Source organism: Pleurodeles waltl, chromosome 1_2, assembly GCF_031143425.1.
Source record: "Pleurodeles waltl isolate 20211129_DDA chromosome 1_2, aPleWal1.hap1.20221129, whole genome shotgun sequence".
Lineage (NCBI taxonomy): Eukaryota > Metazoa > Chordata > Amphibia > Caudata > Salamandridae > Pleurodeles > Pleurodeles waltl.
The window spans coordinates 1118653740-1118675441 of NC_090437.1; the positions used below are offsets into that span (position 1 = coordinate 1118653740).

At 43.2% G+C, this 21702-nt stretch overlaps 1 protein-coding gene across 1 annotated transcript in view; it reads right to left on the reverse strand.

Moving 5' to 3' along the window:
• The window catches only part of NCAPG (non-SMC condensin I complex subunit G), a 228311-nt gene that overhangs the window by 65753 nt on the left and 140856 nt on the right, over positions 1 to 21702 (reverse strand). Inside the window, exons 17-18 of the mRNA XM_069202226.1 lie at positions 9212 to 9386; positions 6197 to 6358 (exon numbers count right to left, since the gene is read on the reverse strand). Of these exons, the coding sequence (XP_069058327.1) occupies positions 6197 to 6358; positions 9212 to 9386 (337 nt within the window). The remainder of the gene's footprint in view (positions 1 to 6196; positions 6359 to 9211; positions 9387 to 21702) is intronic.

Genomic DNA, 21702 nt, shown 5'->3' on the forward strand with positions numbered 1-21702 from the left:
AAAGGCTCTGATTTAACAGCGAATTCAGACTAATGAGTCAACTTCCATGATTTGCAAAGTGACCAAAAGCTTTGTAGCAAACTAACTCAATGCGTTCATAGAAAAATACCACCTACTGCAAGTCCACCATTCTCATTTCCTTAAAGGTTGTAGTACTGAAACTGCCACAGTCAAAACCCTAAATGACATCCATCACAAGTTTGACAATGCAGAACTCGGTTTGCTGATCCTGCTAAACGTAATGGCTGCATTTGACAACATTGATCGACAAAAACTCACTGAGACCATGAACTATTGCATGGGATTTTCAGGAACTGAGCTAAAGTGGTTTGCTTTTAACTAAAAAATAGTAAACATTTTATAGAATATTGGAAAAAATTACTTTGAAATCCTCCCCAGCCCCTTATGGATTACCACAAGGTCCCACTCTTGCCCACATGCTATTCAACCTGCTGAGGTTTGTATCCACCAATGCAAGGGTGACAACAGTATATGAAAATCACAAATTTGAACAATGTAAGCACTCACAAAAATTCTCCAACAAGAATTTAAAAGTCAATGTCATCAAAATTTTAGACACCAAGTACAAAGAAGTCATAATTAGCGCATTCAGACTTGCTTTCTAAAATTGACAAACTAAACTCTAATCTGAAGGCTTCACGTCCAAGCTAAATCAAGAGATTAAATCCCTACTTTTCTGCTTCTTCATGAATTTCCTTACCAATCATATCACCAAATCAGCTCAAGTAGCTCTTTTCTTTCTGAAACATTGCAGACCAATCCTCAATAAATCTAACTTCGGTTCCATTACATTGGCATCTTAAAAACAGGCTACAGAAATGCTCTCATTACAGGAGCTATGAACACCTAATTGCCACCTCCATTTAGCTGTTTGTCTAACAGCAAACACCAGAAAATGTGATCACATCTCTTCCATTTCCTTTAGAAAGCTCCCAAAAGGTCTTTTGCAATCAGACAACTTGTGCTGTTTAGTAGGCAAGACCTAAAGAACAGGTAACGCATTATCTGGTGGAGACAGGATCAAGCGACAGATTCCTTACTTTCAAATCCTGCCCAGGTGCTAACCTGATCCGGAAACCTTTTTCCCACAGCACGTCTGTGTATTGGAAGAGGGCGTTGAGCAACTCAGTATCAACGCTGTCCACCCCCTCTCTGACGTTAGTTTCTTCTGTGACTACTTTCCACAAACTGCCTATTGAAACAGTGTGCTAGAACAAAAGACACCCCTGTGTCAATCACCGAATTCTTAATTCAAGGTATTGATTTCCATGACGGAATCTCCAAGACCAAAGAGGACTCCGTTCACAGAGTGGTGGAGTCGTTAAGGAATCTGCAGCTAGATCCTGCCTCTACCAGATAATGTGCTACCAAAGGTAGGTAAATTGTTCTTTACGTCTTGTCTAACTTGCTTATCTGATAGAGACATATAGCTGCAGATTCCTTACTTTAAAATCAGAAACCAAAGTCATAATAACCTGGAGGAGGGACTGCGAACTGTGACCTCCCAAAAAAGTCTTTAGTATCACAAACCCGGTCTAGAAGAAGAGAAAAAGACGGACAATCATAATAATTAAGGTGAGTAATAATATACTCTACGACATAAAAACCTGCGGAAGGAACCACAGGTAAAAATAAAAACAAAGAACACGAAAAACAGGTCATAAACAACCCAATAATATTGAAAGTCTCTAACCAGAAGAAACCAGTCTAGTACAAGAAAGATAAACCGTGCATTCATAAGAATAACTGAGTTCAAAGCATGGAATAAAGAAATTCTATCTTAATATGACCAAGTAGTGTTAGAGGCGACCCTACAAAATATTAAGCTACTTGCTCCCTTAATGGGATGCAAACCCATGCACGAACACCCCATCAATACTGTGGAAAGGACCAAAGCAATGACATCATAAAGGTAAAGAAAACCTAGGTAATAAACACTACCCATGACCGTAGGATAGTATCGCCAAAGGAGCTAGTGAAGATAAATCTATTTGTTCTTATATGTAGACCAAAACTGCAGGTTCTATCCTGCTGGAACACAAAGCAGCATAATATGCCATTCGGCGTTACCTCTTACCATGTAAAGGTATATCCTAACCAGACCTACACTTTAAGACACACAGGATGTTTATCTCTTGCAGAAGAAAACATACAATTGCCCTCTTTAACAAGGAGTTGAAAACAACAATATCAATCATTTGGAATACAATTATACTTTTTTCCCAGGAAATGTAGCTAGAGATGATAAGAACATCATCAATATATTTTATTATATATACCTACTGACATACGATAAAAAAAAAAAAATCTAATGGCTATGTAGTAACCAATATATAATATAATATAAATATATATATATATATATATATATATATATATATATATATATATATATATATACACACATAGAGAGAGAGAGAGAGAGAGAGAGAGAGAGAGAGAGAGAAAGGGAGGGAGGGAGGGAGAGAGAGGGAGGGAGGGAGAGAGAGAGAAACAGAGATACTTCTCTATTTATATTATTAATTAAATATATATGTATAGACTGAATAAAACAGCAAGTTTGAAAAAGGGACCTTGGTAGTGTGGCAGAAACCAAGGTGAGAATGCAACTCATAATGAATAAGACTCACCTACAGATGAGCTAGAAAAGATGTCAATTATGCAAAAACGGAAAACATCAAGATTTTGAAATAAAAATAATACATCCGATTGTGTATACATTATGACAATTCTTCTAAAAGTGTAAACCCAACCTATAACTAGAGTCAGGTAACGATGAAAACAGTTGTACTTAAATGAGGTATTAACATTTAACCTTCTCAAGCACAATAGACAAATATCTTCATAGAGAAGAAGTGCGCCCCTGAAGAGGGTAAAATTCTTCTGAAAAGAAGTCTTGAATGGAAATGCCAAAGCGCAGAACAACTCCTAGAGAGTCAATAATATTAATTATTCTATACAAGAGACTGAAAAGAATCTACAGAGATACGTCTCAATGAAGACCCATGATAAACTGACATAAACCAGGCAAAGAAAAGTCTAATCTCAAAGAACATGTCAACAAAATACAAATATATACACAAAAGTGTAGAAAATCTGTCAAATTGTGATTGCTATCTAGTATAACATCTTTAAGACCAAAACAGGGAAAGTCTTAAAGTCCCCAAGATGATACTTTCTAGCTTCTAAAGTATCCAATCCACCAAAGTAGAACAACCGATACTACCATATCATCATAGGTAAAAGTAGAACGTACACCACAATTATTGTAGATCAACAGCTACCTTATTTGAGAGTTCAAGAAAAACATTGTAAGCAGACACCCCTAGTGCTGTAGAATCCTTATAAAGAAATCTCTTTGAACAGATTAAACAAAATACTGACACTCCCTAGGAGCTAATAATATTCCAAGTTCCCTATAAGGGATATTCGTATAAATCCATAATCTCACAAGTCAGAAAACTAACTCTCTCCTGAGGGAGAAACTCTGTACCCTCAAATGAAGATGTAATAGCCCACTAGTTAAGGAATCCTGACCGTGCACATATATATGAATGCTAATCAGCATACAAGCAAATAATCCACTTAGAGATTGGTTTATGCCATGAAGGTAACAATTCTTAAGCACAGGTCCATTAAAAAGTGATAACCTTCTAAGATGCTGTTATTGACAAAAAGTGGAAAACCATTGCTCTACACCAAGTGATGGCAATAATGAAAGTAGCCTTGAAACATCAGGCATGAAAAGCACCATAGCGTTCCTGGGTACTATACACCCCAATAACTATTTAAGGAAAAATAACACCTGCCGAAAGCAGAACACCCACCGGGTGCCACCATTAGGAGGAACAGACCTATAAATGAAAAAGCCTCATGGCATTGCCAAAGCATGCGTCATCTGTGAAATAAGTAAAGACAAATAACTCCTGTACCTACTGGTAAGGTGTTATCAACCAGGTCAAAGTGTAGCGAGGAACCAAGCTAATTTGCTGTTCTACCCCCTACTGTCATGAAAACGCCTTAAAGCGGAATCTGTCTGTGCACCAAATAAATGGCCACCATCAAATGGCATTTCAATCAATGTAGCTTGGACTGCCTCTGAAAACCAGGAGGTATGTAATCAGGCATAGTGACGTAGCCACAGCTTGACCCACAGAGTCAGTGGTATCCACACCAGAGTGAATGATTAGTTTAGTTGCTTGCTGGCCATCATAAATAATAGGGGTAAGAGTGCTTCTGATATCTTCTGGAAGTGTAGGCAAGATGTTTGCCAACGAGTCCCATTAAGAATGAGAGAAATGAACAAGAACACAAGATGGATTTACACAGCAAAGAGCAGAGCTTTTGGAGGAAAAATATGCCTGCCACAAACATCTATACTCCTGGAATCTCTATCAGATGGCACATGTGAGAGATTCAATACCATGGGAGGCCAAAGCGGCCTGTACCACCAAACTTCGATGAGTGCGATGTCTTATGAGACAAGCCAGATCACCAGGGCAAGTCGGTGCCTGTGAGATATAGCCCGATTAATAGGGGCCCCTGTAACAGGCTTAGCCCAGGCCCCTAACAAAACATCATGTAGGGCTTTGCTGAACGGAAGCATTGGGTCAACCCCTGTTTGGCCTTGATGGAGGACATCCATTACGGGATCTGAAATGAATTCCACTGAAGGAAGTGTCAGATCCAACACTACAGCAAGCCTTCTCAGCATGTCTGCAAAAGAGGGGCTCGTCTATACAACAAGTAGAGGGGGGGGGGATAGCCCTGAGGCTGGAGAAGAATCCAAGCCAATCGCTGCAGCTAGGTCAGTTAGCCAGCTGTCCTCTCTATGAGGCTGATGAATATCCAACTCCTCTACCGCTTCTCCACCATTTCCGTTAGCAGGATAATCACAAGGGTACTCTTGTGAAGGAAGATCATGGAAAACACTCATGAGTGGTGCTGTGCGTATGTTGACCAGCATCCAGAAGGTGATTCCCATCAACGTTGATTTTGACTTCAGTTGGAGAGGGATTCGACTTCGATCGTCACAGAGAGCAGAGATGCTAGAGTCGGCTGATCAGATACCAGTGCCAAAGGGCTGTGCACCGGCACTGTAACGGCTTGGCCAACTGGCACTGAAGGCCTTAGGCATCCTGCCATCATGGACACAGTCAAGACATTTCACACCTCCTTGGGACCCACATGTTCTCTAGGGGAAGGTGGTTCACCAAAGACAGCATGAAGGGAAGGGTAATATTCATGCATCTGGTCTAGCCACCACATCCCCTAGAAAGGGAGAGAGACGTGGTAGATTCAGACCTCGACGACTCAACCAAGGAATAGTGGGAGGTTATATGCAGTGAAGACGGCAACTTTTGTGACTGACTGCTTGGGTTGAGATTTACCTCTTGACGTCAATCGAGAATTATGTCCACAAGAACAACTCTTTGAATAGGCTCACAAACTGACATCAATACAAGAAGGAGGAGACCTAGGTGAATGGGAAGACCGGGATGGCTCAGACATCCGCACTGCCAGAAACTTCATACAATGCTCCAGCAGAGCCTTCGGCTGGCATTCACAACAGGAGTCGCACTCTTTGGCATCAGGGTGGTCACCCAGGCACCACATACAAATTGAGTGGGGGGGTCCGTAGCCAATAATTGTCATCCACAGGGCCAACAGGGTTTGAACCAACAGAATAGTCAAAGGAGGCCACAAATGGCCCGACTAACCATTACCGAATCCACGTTGCAAGCGTGGAAAAGAAGGAACTGAAGTCGGCAAGGGGGTTATATGGACTCAGCTGACGTCACATCTGGTGGACGACGTCGATATGGAGTCGCTCAATGCCAGAGCTACTATGGGAAAAAGGTTTCCAGATCCAGTTTCACACCTGAGGAAGATTCTAAAGTAAGGAGGCTAGATGTCTCTATCATATATGACTAATACTAAGTAAACACAAATAACTATGATGCAGGTAGGGGGAAGGCATCTTCAGTAACCATGTCTCATTTTTGCTGAACTGCGATGGCAGTACTGAGGCATCCACATAAAATTGAGCAGGCATCCTACATTCTACACTGTTATAAATTGCACTGAGTAGCCAACTTTTCTATTATCATTCTAAATACTGTATTTAATAGGGAAAAGAACATGCATTACAAATGTTACTAACAACATTACCTACCTCAAGAATTTCATCCAAAAGAGGTAGAATATCCTTTGCTTGATCTTTACTAATTTCTAAGGAGCTCAATGTCTTCGCATATAGGCGAACATCCGGAGCACTTGGGTCCCGCAAGATTTCATTGCAGATTTTTACTGCCATGGTATCGTGAACTGTAAAACTCTGGGGAAAAAAACATTTTGAAAAACGTTATGTTGAAACATCAAACTATTTGTAACCATCATACATGCCTTAGTGAAGAAATACTTGACCAAGTCACATTAAAACTCCGTAGATGCTACATTCTTGTCAACAAACATATTAAAACATTAAGGGGAAAACATCCAAGCCCCCTCTAAGAAGGATTGGAGGGAAAGTGAAATGAACAGAGGATACTTTTAAAGTGTTTAATATAGTCCAAGAATATCATCAAGCAATTCGGGTGACCTTACTGTTGGAAATGGCCTTTCTGCAGGGTCACTCCAAAACCTTTTGCCTTTCTCCTCATCATTTTCTGACCCCATTGTTCCTGGCTTTAGGACTCTGCTCACTTTACCCCTGCTAATCAGTGCTAAAGTGTATATGCTCTCTCCTTAAAACATGGCAACATTGGCTCACACCCAATTGCCTTATTTAATTTACTTGTAAGCCCCCAGTAAAGTGCACTACATGTGCCAGGGCCTGTAGATTAAATGCTACTAGTGGGCCTGCAACACTTATTGTGCCACCCACCTAAGTAGCACCTTAACCATGCCTCAGGCCTGCCACTGCAAGGCCTGTGTCTGCAGTTTCACTGCCACTTCTACTTGGCATTTAAAAGTACTTGCCAAGCCTTAAACTCCCCTTTTTCTACATATAAGTCACCCCTAGGGTAGACCCTAGGTAACCAATAGGGCAGGGTGCTATGTAGATAAAAGGCAGGACATGTACCTGTGCAGTTTATATGTCCTGGTAATGTAGGACTCCTAAATTTGTTTTCCAATACTATGAGGCTTGTTCCTTTCATAGGATAGCATTAGGGCTACCCTCATATACTGTTTGAGTGGTAGATTCTGATCTGAAAGGAGTAGCCAGGCCATATTTAGTATGGCCAGAATGGTAATAAAAAAATCCTGCTAATTGGTGAAGCTGGATTGAATATTACTATTCTAGAAATGCCACTTTTAGAAAGTGAGCATTTCTCTACCCTTAAATCCTTCTGTGCCTTCCAATCCACGTCTGGCTGGGTTGGTTGACAGTTCACTTGTGCATTTCACTCAGACAACCCCAAACACAGGATGCTCAGTCACACATGCACACATCTGCATACTGAATGGGACTTCCTGGGCTGGGAGGGTGGAGGGCCAGACACATACATGTCAAAGTACAGTGGCCTGCCCTCACACAATGGACTGCCAAACCTCCTACTGGGACCCTGGCAGACAGGATGGAACTGAAAGGGGACCTTATGCACTTCTAAGTTGCTTTTTGAAGTCTCCCCCACTTCAAAGGCACATTTGGGTATATAAACCGGGTCCCTCACCCTACCAACTCAGTCAATTCTTGACAAGATACCTCCTGGGAAAGAAACTCTGAACTAGAACCTGCAACCTGCTAAGAGAAGGTGCCTGGCTTTCCAAAAGACTCACCGGACTGCTGCCTTGCTGTTGCCCTGCTGCACTCTAGCTCTGCCGAGATGCGCTCTCCAAGTGCTTGGATTGAGCTTGCCTCCTATTGCTGAAGTCTCAGGGCCAAAAAGACTTCACCTTCTGCAAAGAAATCCTTGTGCGGCAAAAATCGACGCACAGCCTGCCCTGCGGTGAGAAAATCACAGCATCGCCAAACTGGAAAGACACAGCCCGGCTCCCAGAGTAGAGATCGACGTAGCGCCTGTGTTGAGACCAGAAATTAGATGCACGGCCCACCGGATCGATGCATCGCCGAGCTGGATCGATGCAGCCTGACTCCCTGCGAGAGGAATCGACGCAGCACTTGACGTGCAACAGAAATTTCCCCACATCGCCCACCGGATCGACGCAGGTCCTGTGACCTCGCCCAGGATTTCTCTGCATCGTCCCCGGGGCGTCCAAATACCCAGCAACCCAAAGAGGATCCAAGTCTGCACACCGGAAATCGAAGAAACCGGTGCACCCTCCCTGTTTTCCACGCATCTCCTCCTCTGTGGTCCTGTGCGGATAATTTAGATGCAAACCAGGTACTTTGTGCTTGCAAGAGATACTTACTGCTTTTTAAGAACTAAAGACTACTCAAACAATTATTCTATATTTTCCTAGACCGTTGTGGTGTATTTTTGTGGTGTTTGCACTGTGTTAGTGCATGATTTATTGCACAAATACTTTACACATTGCCTTCTAAGTTAATCCTGACTGCTCAGTGCCAGGCTAACAGAGGGTGGGCACAGGATCATTTGGATTGTGTGTGACTTACCCTAACTAGAGTGAGGGTCCTTGCCCATCCAGGGGGTAACCTGACTGCCAACCAAAGACCCTATTTCTAACATGAACAACAAAGTTTAGGACAGATGAAATATGATTAGAACCCCAAGATTGCATGATTAGATCATAGTGCGTATCACTTAACCCTTTGTAAAATACATCATACCAAGTACGTCATAGCTTGATCTGAAAAGAAGTCAGCTTTGCAGACTTCTCAGGCCCAAGAGGCCTTTCAGTCCTGGCCACTTTATGAGAATGGAGCACCATCACTGTTTCCTAGCAAAGGATGCCTTTGACTCCAGGTAATGGAACCCACTAACCTGATGAGCTTTATAGGACGGCCTCATAAGCTAATTCCCTAGCTATGACATCCCTCCTCTATCACCCCTCTTCAACCCCTAAAAAATACTCTCGAGGGAAGGCATGACTTGAAAGCATGAAGCACATATCTAGAAGACCCTGTTTCCCATCTAGAAAATTACTTGATATCGCAAATCAGTTATCTTAAAAGCGCACAACCCAAATCAATAGCAAGATTATTTTCCATAATACAGTCCACATGTAAAAATTTATTAATGCTCTTTATTTACTTCAAACTTACTTGGTAATCCACTGATTTTCCTTTCTGGCTTATCAACCCACTTGGTCTTGTAAGATCCACAAATAACTCTGCAACATTTGCAATATCAACATCAGCCAAAGGAGATGAAGCAGGGGCATTGAATAACGTGTGCAAAGTTGGTAAGAATGTTTCTTCAAAAATTTCTTGATTATTTCTACGTTAATACAAAAGAAATGCAGGCAAAATTAACAAACTGCCATGTATTTTTGTGAAGAAAAATGAGGTACCTCAAATATTAAACTATTAGCCAAGTGCTATTTTCAAACATGCTCACATGACAAACTGAGCAACTTATGACCCATCTCCCTTTTCCTCTATCGAGCCAAAGTGGTTGAGAAGGCCATCAAACAAGCAACTCACAACTCATCTTGAACTTCACCATCTTCTAGACAGGACTCAATCGGGGTTCAGAAAAAAAAACACAGTTCCAAAACAGCACACACCACGGCCAACGATGACACTCAAAATATTCTGCACGACCTCTCTGTGGCCTTTGGCACAGTTCCCCACAACACCCTCATCAGATAGCTCCACGATACTGGCATACTTGGATCCACTTTCAAATGGATCTTTTCCTTCCACATGACACTGCTCATCATCATCTGCTTACAAGACATGACAGTCATCTCCTATCACAATGACACCCAACTCATCCTCTTCCTGACAACCCCCACCAAAACGACCTTACCATCTTCAGCAGTTGCATGATCATGGTAGCAGAATGGATGCGAACCAACTGCCTGACACTGTTAGAAATTAGGTCTTTGGTTGGTAGTCAGGTTATCCCCCTGTCCAAGCAAGGGCACTCACTCTAGTCAGGGTAAAAGAGATTCACCCTCAGCTAACCCTGGCTCACCCCCTTGGTAGCTTGGCACGGGCAGTAGGCTTAACTTCAGAGTGCTAGGTGTAAAGTAGTTGTACCAACACACACAGTAACAATGAAAACACTACAAAATGACACAGGTTTAGAAAAATAGAAAATATTTATCTAAACAAAACAAGACCAAAACGACAAAAATTCACAATACACAAGCCAGAAAGAGTCTCCATGTAATTTTAAACACAACGCTAATGCTGTTAGCGTGGAAATGTACATGGGTGCGTCAAAAATAATCTTGCACGGGTGAGTGTGTGTCAAAAAGAGCTTGCGATGCATCAATATCACTCATGAGCGAGACCGTGCGTCATTTCTCCTTTAGTCGAGTCGGCGTGCGTCGTTTCTTCTCTCTGCAGGAGAGTGATGTGTCGATTCGAACCGCATTCTCGGGGCCGGGCAGTCCTTGCATCGTTTTTACACACCCAGGGATGTTTGTGTCGAAAATCCTGTCGCAGGATGATCCAAAAACCACGCAGCGCGGGTTGCGATCTCACCAGCCTCCGTCAGCGACGCTGCACGTCTATTCTCCAGCCGCGTGCGATCTTCCAGGCACGCTGCAGGCGAGCGCTGATTTTCAGCCACAAAGCCAGCGGTGCATCGATTTTTCAACCACGTCTCGGAGTTGCGTCGATCTTTTCCCCGCATGGCAGTCTGTGCATGGATTTCCTACTCTTGTTCTGCCAGCTTCTCCTTTCAGGGTCCCGGGAACTGGATGGGCACCACTTGGCAGGGTAGGAGTCTCAGCAGAGGCTTCAGGTGCTGGCAGAGAGAAGTCTTTGCTGTCCCTGAGACTTCAAACAACAGGAGGCAAGCTCTAATTCAAGCCCTTGGAGAGTTCTTCACAAGAAGGAAGGCACACAAAGTCCAGTCTTTGTCCTCTTGCACAGGCAGAAGCACCAACTGTAGGATAGCTCCACAAAGCACAGTCACAGGCAGGGCAGCTCTTCTTCCTCAGCTCTTCAGCTCTTCTCCAGGCAGAGGTTGCTCCTCGTTTCCAGAAGTGTTCTCAAGTCTGTGGTTTTGGGTGCCCTTCTTATACCCATTTTGCCCTTTGAAGTAGGCCTACTTCAATTGAGTCTCTCTTGTATGTGAAATCCTGCCTTGCCCAGGCCAGGCCCCAGACACACACCAGGGGGTTGTAGACTGCATTGGGTGAGGGCAGGCACACCCCTTTAAGGTGTGAGTGACCATTCCTCCCTTCGCTCCTAGTACAGATGGCTCATAAGGAAATGCAGATTACACCACAGCTCCCTTTGTGTAACTGTCTAGTGAGTGGTGCAACCGGCCCAACTGTCAAACTGACCCAGACAGGGAATCCACAAACAGGCAGAGTCACAGAAATGGTTTAAGCACACATCAACAACCTAGGGAACAGAGGCAAAAAGTTAAGGGAGAGCACACAAAGGATGAAAAGTCTAACAGACGCTCAACTGCAACAAGACAGAAGTACAAGACCTTCCCATGAGACTCCACCTGGTGGCTGTCGGAGCTAGGACCAACACCCACAGACTACACAAGCATTCCTGTGAACATCCTAGAGGAAAAGCTCAAGTCAACAAAGTGCACCTCCTGCTTCCACATCCTACGAATACTGCAAATGATCTTCAAATGGCTGCCTCAGAACACCAGCAGACCGTTACAGAAGTACTCATCACCTGCAGGCTGGACTACAGCAACACACTCAACAGCAGAATCTTCAAACAACTCCTACATAGACTCCAGACCATCTAGAACACAGACGCAAGACTCATACTTGACCTCCCACACTATGCCACACCCACATCACACCCAACCTCAGAAAGCTTTACTGACACTCCCATTCACAACCACAGCCAACTGAAACTTTTCATGCACACATACAAAGCCCTACACAACACAGGACCAGAATATTTGAAAAGGTGCATACACTTTCTCCAAACCTCCAGGAACCTACACATTGCCTCATGCGCATACTTCCGCCGCATCTACAAGAGCAAAACTGGAGGTCGGTCTTAGTCCTACATCACGCCCAAGACATGGAACAGCCTCCCTCAACACATCAGAGCCTCCTCCTCACTGCTTGAGTTCTGCAAGAAGTTGAAGGCCTGGCCCTTCATATAAGCACTCTGAGGACCACACACCTTCACAAGCACCAGGATAACCTCTTGGGTGATTAGTGGGCTATACACATCAACATAATGTGTAGTCAAACCCTTCATAAAGCATTGTTGTTCATGTAACAAACTCACAACACCGTTATAATTTCCCAAGGAATAACCGCAACTAATCAACAGTGTTAGCGCAGATAGCAACAGAATTTTTTTTATGAAAAAGGTAAGTCAGGAGGGTACCTAGGGATGATAGACAACTTGAAACAGAAAATTACCCAGGTCACAATCTTTCAAAATGAGGAACAAAACAAACTAGAATTAATTTCATTTGTTTGAACGAGATGCACAATGAGATGAGGTGACCAGTTATCATAATAACTGATTAGTTTTGAGGGTTCAAGGAGGGGCCTGGAAGGGAGCACAGGATAGGCTGCCATGATGTAGCAAAAACTGAGGGCGCTGGGGTATTTTGCCTCTGGTCCTACTTTGGGGCAAGTACATCCCTAGCATATTTGACAGGGTAGTACCATTAAAGCAATTCTAGGAGTTTGAGAAGGTAATAGAGTTTGAGAGGGTTATAGAGACTCAGAACTCACAATATCAAACAACACTTTAATCACACAACAACTCAATACTATACATAAGCAATATTCAGCATTACAGGGAAGGTATTTGATGGATGCTATTGTGGTTACTACACAAGTGAATAGGCAGTTCTCTTAAGCGAGATGTAATAATCTCAACAAAGTCCCATCACATTTTTGTTAGTCAAGACTTCAGTCAATGTTCTGTGCGGGTGTAAGCTTTACTTGGGGTGAAGAATATAGGAGCTCTCCAAGCATAGGTGTGCAGTCTTCGTATGGGGTGAGCAATAGCACTTAAGGTGCAGGAGCTTCTTCAAACAGTCCCACCATTTTGTCTCTGCATTGGGCAGAAGAAAACAAGAGCAACAGAGGCAAAGGCATACCGATCAGGCAGGTCAGGCACTCATGACTGAGGGATTCCTTCCTCAAGTCCATGGCGCAGTGCCACATTACATGGGGTGTAGCAAAGTCAAAGTGTGCACCAGAACAGATCCACTGGAGAGAGGGACCGTGTATACTGGTTTTGTGGAGGCATTGGATGAGGATATGGTGAGAGACGGTACCGAACACAGTGATTCCACAGTGATGAGGGTGGGTCTGGGTATTGTGATTAGGCTGGATTCCAGATTGAGAGGGTCCAAGAGGTGGTTGTTGAGATGGTAAGCCAGGCGCCTGTTGACAAGCTTTTCAAGGAATGTCACTGGGTAGAAAAGTCGGAATCTTTGTGTCTGCTTAGGGTTTCTTCAGAAGAGGTATGGTGGACTTGCTTCAAGGCATTCGGGAAGGCGGCAGAAGTGAGGAAGTCATTGAGTATCTGGGGGAAATTGGCACAGATGAGACTGATGAAGTATGGGCATAGATTCAATAAGGCTCCTGAGTGGAAGCAGCACATGGTGGTGGCGGTCGACCAGCAGGTCATAGCGGTTTCGACCTATCAGGTTGGAGCTGCTGGAAGGAAGCAAAGGTGTTTATGTCTTTTTAGGGAGCAAAGTCATAGCATATGGTGCTGATTTTGACACTGAAGTAGCGGTGGGGAGCTTGGTGTGGAGATCCTGTGATGAAGCCATAGTCGGGGAGGTGAAGTTTTTTTACCATCTCTAAAAATGCTTTGCTTTTGTTTGAGCTGTTCTCAATTAGTTTGTTCAGAGAAGAGCATTTGGTGGCTCTGAGTTTCTGATGCAAGAATCAAGGAGCTGATCTGTAGGTGCCTCTTATTTTTGCTGTGGGTGGGTCTCCATCAGTATTCTTGTTACTTGCAGTTGCGTTCGGAGAGTCGTAGATGTTCCGAGTACTTGCTAGCTTGAGGTCTGGTCCTTGAAGTGGTGATGGTTTTGAGCAGGACCCGGGGCTGTGCAAGGGAGATGATCTGTTTGTTGACGCTGGTGAACGATGTGGTGAGGTCATCTTGTTGGAGGGCCTGGAGCTCTGTGGCCAAGGTTTCCTCAGGGAACATGTTGAAGTTGCTTAGGGTGGTTTTAGAGGGTGGTGTTCCCCGTTAGTGGTGAAGATGGCAGCTGAAGCAGGTGAGAGTGGTTGATGAAAACTGGGTCTAGTAGATGTCCTACAGTGTGGGTGGGGTCCTTTACTCATTGGGTGAGTCAGTGTTTGTTCAGATCTCCTATGAGGGTGTTGGTGTTCAGGCTGGTGAGGTCTTCTAGGTGGAAGGTGAGGTCACAGAGGAGGATGAAGGAGCTAGATTTGAGCATTAGAGGGGCAATGAGATCCGAGATGGTTATTCGAAAGTTTGATCTCGGTACGAAGCGCTGTCTGTAGAGTAGGGCTCCTATCAGGGTGATTTCACAGGAAATGCTGAGTTTGAAGTCCTGGGATTCCAGTAGGTTGTTGGAGTTGGCGGCAGTGATGGAGCAGTGGATTCTTTCTTTGTAGCAGATGGCAATTTCTCCTTTGGGTGTGAGGGTTCTATCTTGTCTTGTGATCTTGAACCCGAGGGGATAGCATCTGCAATGCTGAGCATTGAAGTTGGGGTGAGCCAGGTTTCTATCAGGAAGAGAAGTCTGGGGATAAGTCACACAGGTGGTCCCGGATTTCAAGGGCATGTATGGTGAGGGAGTGAGTGTTGAGAAGAAGGCAAGTCAGGAAGTGGTTTGTGTTGTTCGAGGTGCAGTCGCATGCTCGGGGTTAGTCTTGCATGGAGAGTGTTGTGTGAGGATGAGGAGGAGGAGGGGGTGTGCAGGTTAGGACAAGAGGGCATGCAGGAAACGTGGAGGTCGGTGGCTGAGTGGCACAGAAGGTTTGCATTCTTCTACCATTAAGCAGGAAGCAACAGGTGAATGTAGGACAAGGGGGCAAAATGGCAGAAAAAGGAGGTAAAAATTCAGAAAAGGCTGCAAACTTTTTTTTAGAAAAGGAGGCAAAAAGAAAAGAAACATTAGCAAAAGAGCCAGAGTCAAGAAAAGACAAGGAGAAAAAATGGCACAAAAAAATGGAGAACAACAAGATGAAGCTGGACAAAAAGTGGGAGTGGGAGAGTTAGCCGAGTGAAAGTGGTTCAAAGGGGGCAAGGAGTGAGTATCAAGCAGAGAAAGAGTAAAGTGGCAGCACAAAAAGAAAGGGCACAGGAGCCAGAACGTGCAACAAAATTGAAACAAAGGCATAAAGATGCAAACAGTAAGAAAAGAAAGAACATGGAGGCAAAAAAGTACAATGGTAGATAAAGGAAAAGAGAGAAGGGGCTAGAAGGCACGAGTAAAGGTTACAGAGAATAAAGTGAGGAGGACATGGCATGGGGCAGGGCACCTCAGTCCCAAGCAGCAGCCGAAGTGGGGTCCAAAAGGACAGCGCCTGGTCGGAGGACAGAGGCAGCAGGGTAAGTCATTCAAGCAGGGCCAAGTATTCCCTTAATCATACAAATAATTTTTACAGTAAGCATGAGACTACGGGCCTGGCTGAAATGAGCTTTCCTGTGTGAGACATTAGAAAGGAAAACAACCAGACCAGGCTCTGGTCTGAAACTTTTCGCCCTATAACAGCTGCCTCTGCTGATCGGCCCCTATTCTCCCACCATCAACCAAATGACAGTGCTGAGGAAGCACTAATCAGCTTCACTTAGGGCAGGTGTGCACATAGGTTTACCATGAAGAGAGCATTTCTGCCCCAATAATAACCAAAGTAAATAGGCTTGGCAACAATGTGTATTTCAATTGTATAGAAGCTTCCTAACTTCTGCACTGCCGGACATTCATAAGCTTTATCTTTTCTTTTGTGATAGGAGCATGATACGTACGGAAATTGTCCATAGCCTCTGGGATCACACGCTAGGGAAGTTTCCATTCTATGTGTTAATCAAAACAAGTTTTATCAGCTAAACATTAAGGTGGGCTCCTGTGGAAAACGTACTACTATAGCATCTAATAAACTGAAGTTGGTGTGGCTGTCCCTTAAGGTTGCTTGTAAGGTTTGACAAAAAAAAAAAAGTTACATTCCAAGACCTGATATGTCTGGAAATATTAAGCAAGCTTCTAGGTGATTTAAAGGAACCCCACATAGGATAACAATTTGATTTGTGCATCTGTCTATATGGGTTAACTATTACAAGATAAATTCCAGTTTTTAGGTTACAAACAGTTTTCACTGTCCTCACGATCTTTTGTAAACAACAGGGAGTTTACGTGTGTGCACAAGTTATTTTGCATCCTGAAAGATCTTTTTTTATTAGGTGAGAAGAAGGGTGAGGCGATCGTCAAAGCACGTACTCCCGGTAAGAAAAACATCTCCTGCTTTTCTTTCTGATATCTAGAGACAGAAGAGAAGCTACACAGAAGAGAGATAGAAGGAAAGTCAGGGTGCAAAGGAGGAAGGTGGGAGAACCATTTTGTGGCAGTCAGACCGCAGGGACCTCAAGAGGAGGCAGATTAAGGTAGAGAGATAAGGAGGCAGAGATTTCAGGGGTGACTGAGAATGCAGCAGTAACAGACAGCAAGAGTAAGCGACAACAAGGGCAATGGGTAGCAGGGCTGCTGCTTAAAAAAGGAAAGCAACCACAATGTAGAACAGGACTGTAGAGGGAGCCAAGGGTTTCAAACAAGGGCAAAACTCAAAGGTAGATCAAGTCTGCCGGGTAGACAGGACTGCTAAGATGAAAGATTGCAGGGCAGTCACATATTCATAGGGGTGTAGGTAGACAGATGAAAAGGTTAATTACCTTTAACTAGTTTTGCAGCTTCAAGCTGCTCTAGATTCACATGCTGTGCAACATTCGGTCATCTAGTGGTTGGGTCTGGAATTGTCCCAATGTTATGTAACCCCTTCTTTGTCCTCCTTTTGGAAGGCCACACAAGATGATGCAGTGCTCGTCCCCTATAACGCTGAATGTAAGTTCACAATGTCCAAATGTTGAAAGGACACTATCTTCCAGATCGCTCTTCTCTAGAACTGGCAGTTGACATGCTTACACCCCATTCCTCTTCACATAAGGTCCGAAGACACTTGACTCTTGTCAACATTACTCCATTTCCTGTCCATGATGGTACTGTTTGGGATAAGGACCCCTACGACACTCTTGGTCCTTCAGGCCTTGCAAATTCTGTATGCCTTTAAAATTGCTATGGCGGGCGCTATTACTCCAAGTTCCATTTCTGATGAATGGGATGTTTCAAATATGCTATCTGAATTAGAATCATACATTGTATGTGAAAATGAGGATTTGTATTTGAATTCAGAAAATTATGTAGAAGTATTTTGCTATCTCCTTATGCACATCACTGTTTACACAGAGCTAGTACTCCACCTCCTGTTTTAATTACACGCAGTGGAACACTGCCTCACACCACCTGTGGATAGTTCTAAAACATATTTGAAGAACTTCTCTTATTTTGATGGTCATGTCCCTACGGACCAAATTTCATTTTATTAGAAGCTTACACATTCCCCACATAAGAAAAATATGCTCACACAAACAAGATAAATTTATTCTGACTCCTTTATTTCACAATTAGCTCTAAAAGGTTATGACAATTGGAAACGCAGTAATGATGTTAAATCTATTTGGAGTACACAAGATTTGCAAGTCCAGGGCACCGATTTTTTATTTAGGGCTTATCCCTGCCAAATTACCTTTTTAAACAAAACAGTGCAACAGACTACATCAGTGGTTCCCAACCTTTTGCTTTCTGTGGACCCCCACTTTAACATTAATGGAACCCAGGGACCCCCACTGAATCATCATGGGAATCTGAGGACCCCGCCTTAGTCATTACTGGAAGCTGTGGACCTAATTTGTCAATATTTGCTAATATTTTTTAATTTTCTAGGCTCTTGCGGACCCCCTGAAAAGGCTTCGCAGACCCCCAGGGGTCCCCGGACCACAGGTTGGGAACCACTGGACTACATGTCTCGGGTTAGTCAATGCTAAATATTTGAATATGACTAGGATTCCCTCTGGTGCATGGTTTGACAATTGGCAACAGTGCATTACTTTTACTGAAGAACAGCTTAATGAAATGACGCTGAAGGGAAAACACAAAATCTTCAATTTCTGGTTCAGATGGGTGGTTACTTTGGCCAGTTGAAACTAATGGCTGCAATTCCCGTTTTTAGACCCTCAGGGGTGAAAGCAGATATGCCAGACCCCCATATATCTACTCACAACATTTGGGGTGGTTACTACCTACTTATAGCATAGGAAAGTTATGCCAGCAGTGGTCTCTCCTTTCAGATAACATGGAGTTACAGGATTTTTTTGGGGTCTCAGATCTCCTCGTTCTAAACGTTTTAAATATGCCACTTATAATGAAATTTGGAAATGTATCCACAAGAAGCTGCTGAATGATAAGACAAACTGAAAATTTTGAAAAAGCTTTGGCTTTTGTTGCTAATGGGATGACTACATTGTCAACTCGTATTTATTCACAGAGTAATATTGTTTGATCTAGATTTGATGTAATACAAGATGGCATGTCTATGCTTCAACGTGGCCAGAGTCAGTTGAGATCAATGTTCGTATTGAGTTGGCCTTTGCAGGTTTTTAAATCAAATTGAATGCCCTGCTATTATTAGAATGCAACTAAATTGTTTTAGCCTTATAATTTGTCTCATATGCAGCAGCTAAAAAGAAAGCGAAATACACTAAAATTAACACAGAACGTTTAGAAAACCTGCCTTTCACTGTAGCTGAAACCCCATCTGCCGCATGGCTCATTCATGGTTTCATTTCTCTCACCATTTCAACATTTCACTTCGCATCATGTATGAAACGTTTTCAAGTAGGCAGATATGAATTCATAGGTGCAAATTACTTTTTTATACAAGGCTTGGTTTCTTACGTTTGGATGAATTTCGAACTTCTTTGGGCCACTCAATGTGTAAAGAGAACACATCATGGGGTTTCTAATGCTTCCACTGTGTTATTCGAAGGGAGTTCCTGTACCATAGATAAAGGCAGTATTTTTGTTGCTTTCTAATGGAAGCTCCTTGATTTTAAATGGTCAAAGTTGCTGAGGAATAAAACTAGGTGTCCTTTATGGAGAACACAGGATTAAACCCAGATCAGTGATTGGGGGTGAGTGTTTGAACAGGTTCAGCACTCCATCCATCATCCTATCCTTCTGTGTTACTAAAGTTGTCCTAAATGAGAAGGGTATACCCAGACATGGGTCCCATTCTCACTGTGCCACTAGATTCAAGCTAGCCTGGCTGAAGGGTGATGCCCTGAAACCTGTCCCAGGATGCTTGTTCCGGTCCAAGGAGGATCTGGGCTGGCAGTTTTGGCTGGACTGTTCCCAGGGGGAACAGGGTCAAAACTGATTTGCATATGGCTGGGTCCAAACTTGGGTGGCATGGTGAGTGTAGGCAAGTATCCTCTTTTTGGCACTGTTACCCCACTTTTTGCCTGCTATCAGTGTGCTTAGACTGTTTTCACAGTGATTGTGTGCTCTCCCTCCAAATGTGGTTACTTAGGACCTTTGTGCACTCCACAATTGGCATACTGGTGTCCCCTTCTAAAGGGTTTGTTTCTACATTCCAGACTGTACTTGGAATGTTTCAGTCTTTTTTACATTCCTCATTTTCAATTGTTTATGGAGGCATTCTGATTGTTTTATTCCTGCTAACTGCTAGTTTGATTCTACTTTTGTTGCTCCACAATGGATGTACTATGATGAGCCCACTTGGTGATGGAATTGCCACACGTCCTTCTGTGTCGTGAACCTATGATACAGTACTTCAAAGTATCTTTGTTAGTGGAACTGAACGAGAACTGGGCTTTGTCCTTCAGGCCAGTGTGATTTCAGAGTGCGCAGACTCTGTTTCATTGTCTGTGGTGCTCTTCCAAGTATTCACTAGACGTATGCCTTGCTAAGCAATTGTTGCAGTCTATGGATAGGAATCTGCTGTTGCGTCCTTTGTGGTTGAGTCAACAGTGTTGTCCTGTGATGACGATTCCTTTGCAGCAAGATGCCTATTATAAACCACTTTTGCCACTGCCAGCTGATCCTTCTGCTCCAGGTCTTCTGGCTTCTCTTCTGAGACTGCACTCCTGGCACTGTTGTCTTTGGCTTCTGCTGAATGGGATGGCAATAACCATGTTCATCGGTTGGATCTTGCTCTTCAGGCCTTTGTTCATCTGTTGTCTGCAGATGCAGTTTCCTTCCCACGCCCTAATGACACTCTGGAAATGGATGTGGTGAACCTTTCAGGTGCCTCAGAATCATTAAATTGGCTTTTTTCTGTGTTTGCTTATGCTGTTAAAGTTGTTTTTTTTAATAGAGTAGACTCCAACCGAACAAGGGGAGGGTGTTGTAGGGCCTGCGTTTACTCTCCATGTTAGTTTGCTTTTTTAACTTGACATCTTTCTCTAATGTTTACATCTTTTCTTTTAACACAAGAATGAGGCATTTATTCTTGGTAGGCATTGTCGCCTCAAGTCTGTACACTTATTTCTAGGGTCACAAAATTAGAACACAATGCCCTTTGTTAGATTTTCGGTACTCATGGGAGACAGCTCTTTCTCCCTAGACAAACTAAAGTCTATGTTCTGCACTTCTGGCACAGTAGGATAAGGATAGTGGTTTATTATATAAACCGTACCCATGCTGAACTCAACAAGAAGAGCACTTCATGATGAGGTTATTGTGGAACCGCTGAAAGCTGTGACAGATGCAGCCCTGGTGACCCAGACTTTCATCCTGAGACAGAAGATAACCATGCAAAGAGAAGTGCGAAGGCCTGCACACTTCAATGGGTGCATTCATGAATGCATTGAGGCTGGCTTCATGACATATACTATCAAGGGATGGGGGATAGATCATTCCAACAGGTCTTGCAGAAGAGTATGCCTGCTATGCTTATGCTCTCTGTAGTGTATAGGTTTGAGGGACAGGAAAGAGTAATGTTAGGAACAATTAACATGGTTAAATTGTTTGCATTTTTCACTATTCTAACAATTCTTATTACAATGATGTGTCTTGTCTGATTAATAATCGCAGCTCATGTTTTATTTACAAGGATAAGATTTTTTTATAAATATTTGAAAATGTTTTTTCATATCTTTTCTTGGTGATGCCTTGGGCATGCAAAAAATACAGAATGAAAGGGTTAGATCTGTTTCAAAGAATTCCTTGAAAAACGGGGTGGTCACGTTAGAGGTTACCAACAACATGTATTACCCTGAAAGGTTAGGAGTTTAGATGGGCCACTGTGAGCAAGCCTAAACATTTACTGATGATATAAGCAGACCAAGTCTCTATATTGTGAAGTTTTGTTGACATAATACAGTCCTTCCAAATTTGTAGGAATTGTATAACAAACCTACACTAATCCCCGATGACCTAGCCAATTACAGTCCCAACACCCACCTACCATTCACCAGCAAGATCACTGAAAGAGAAGTCTATGTTCTAGTCTGAGACACAACAATAATAATCATCCCTTGCATGACTACCAGGCTGGCTTCAGATCGACTGG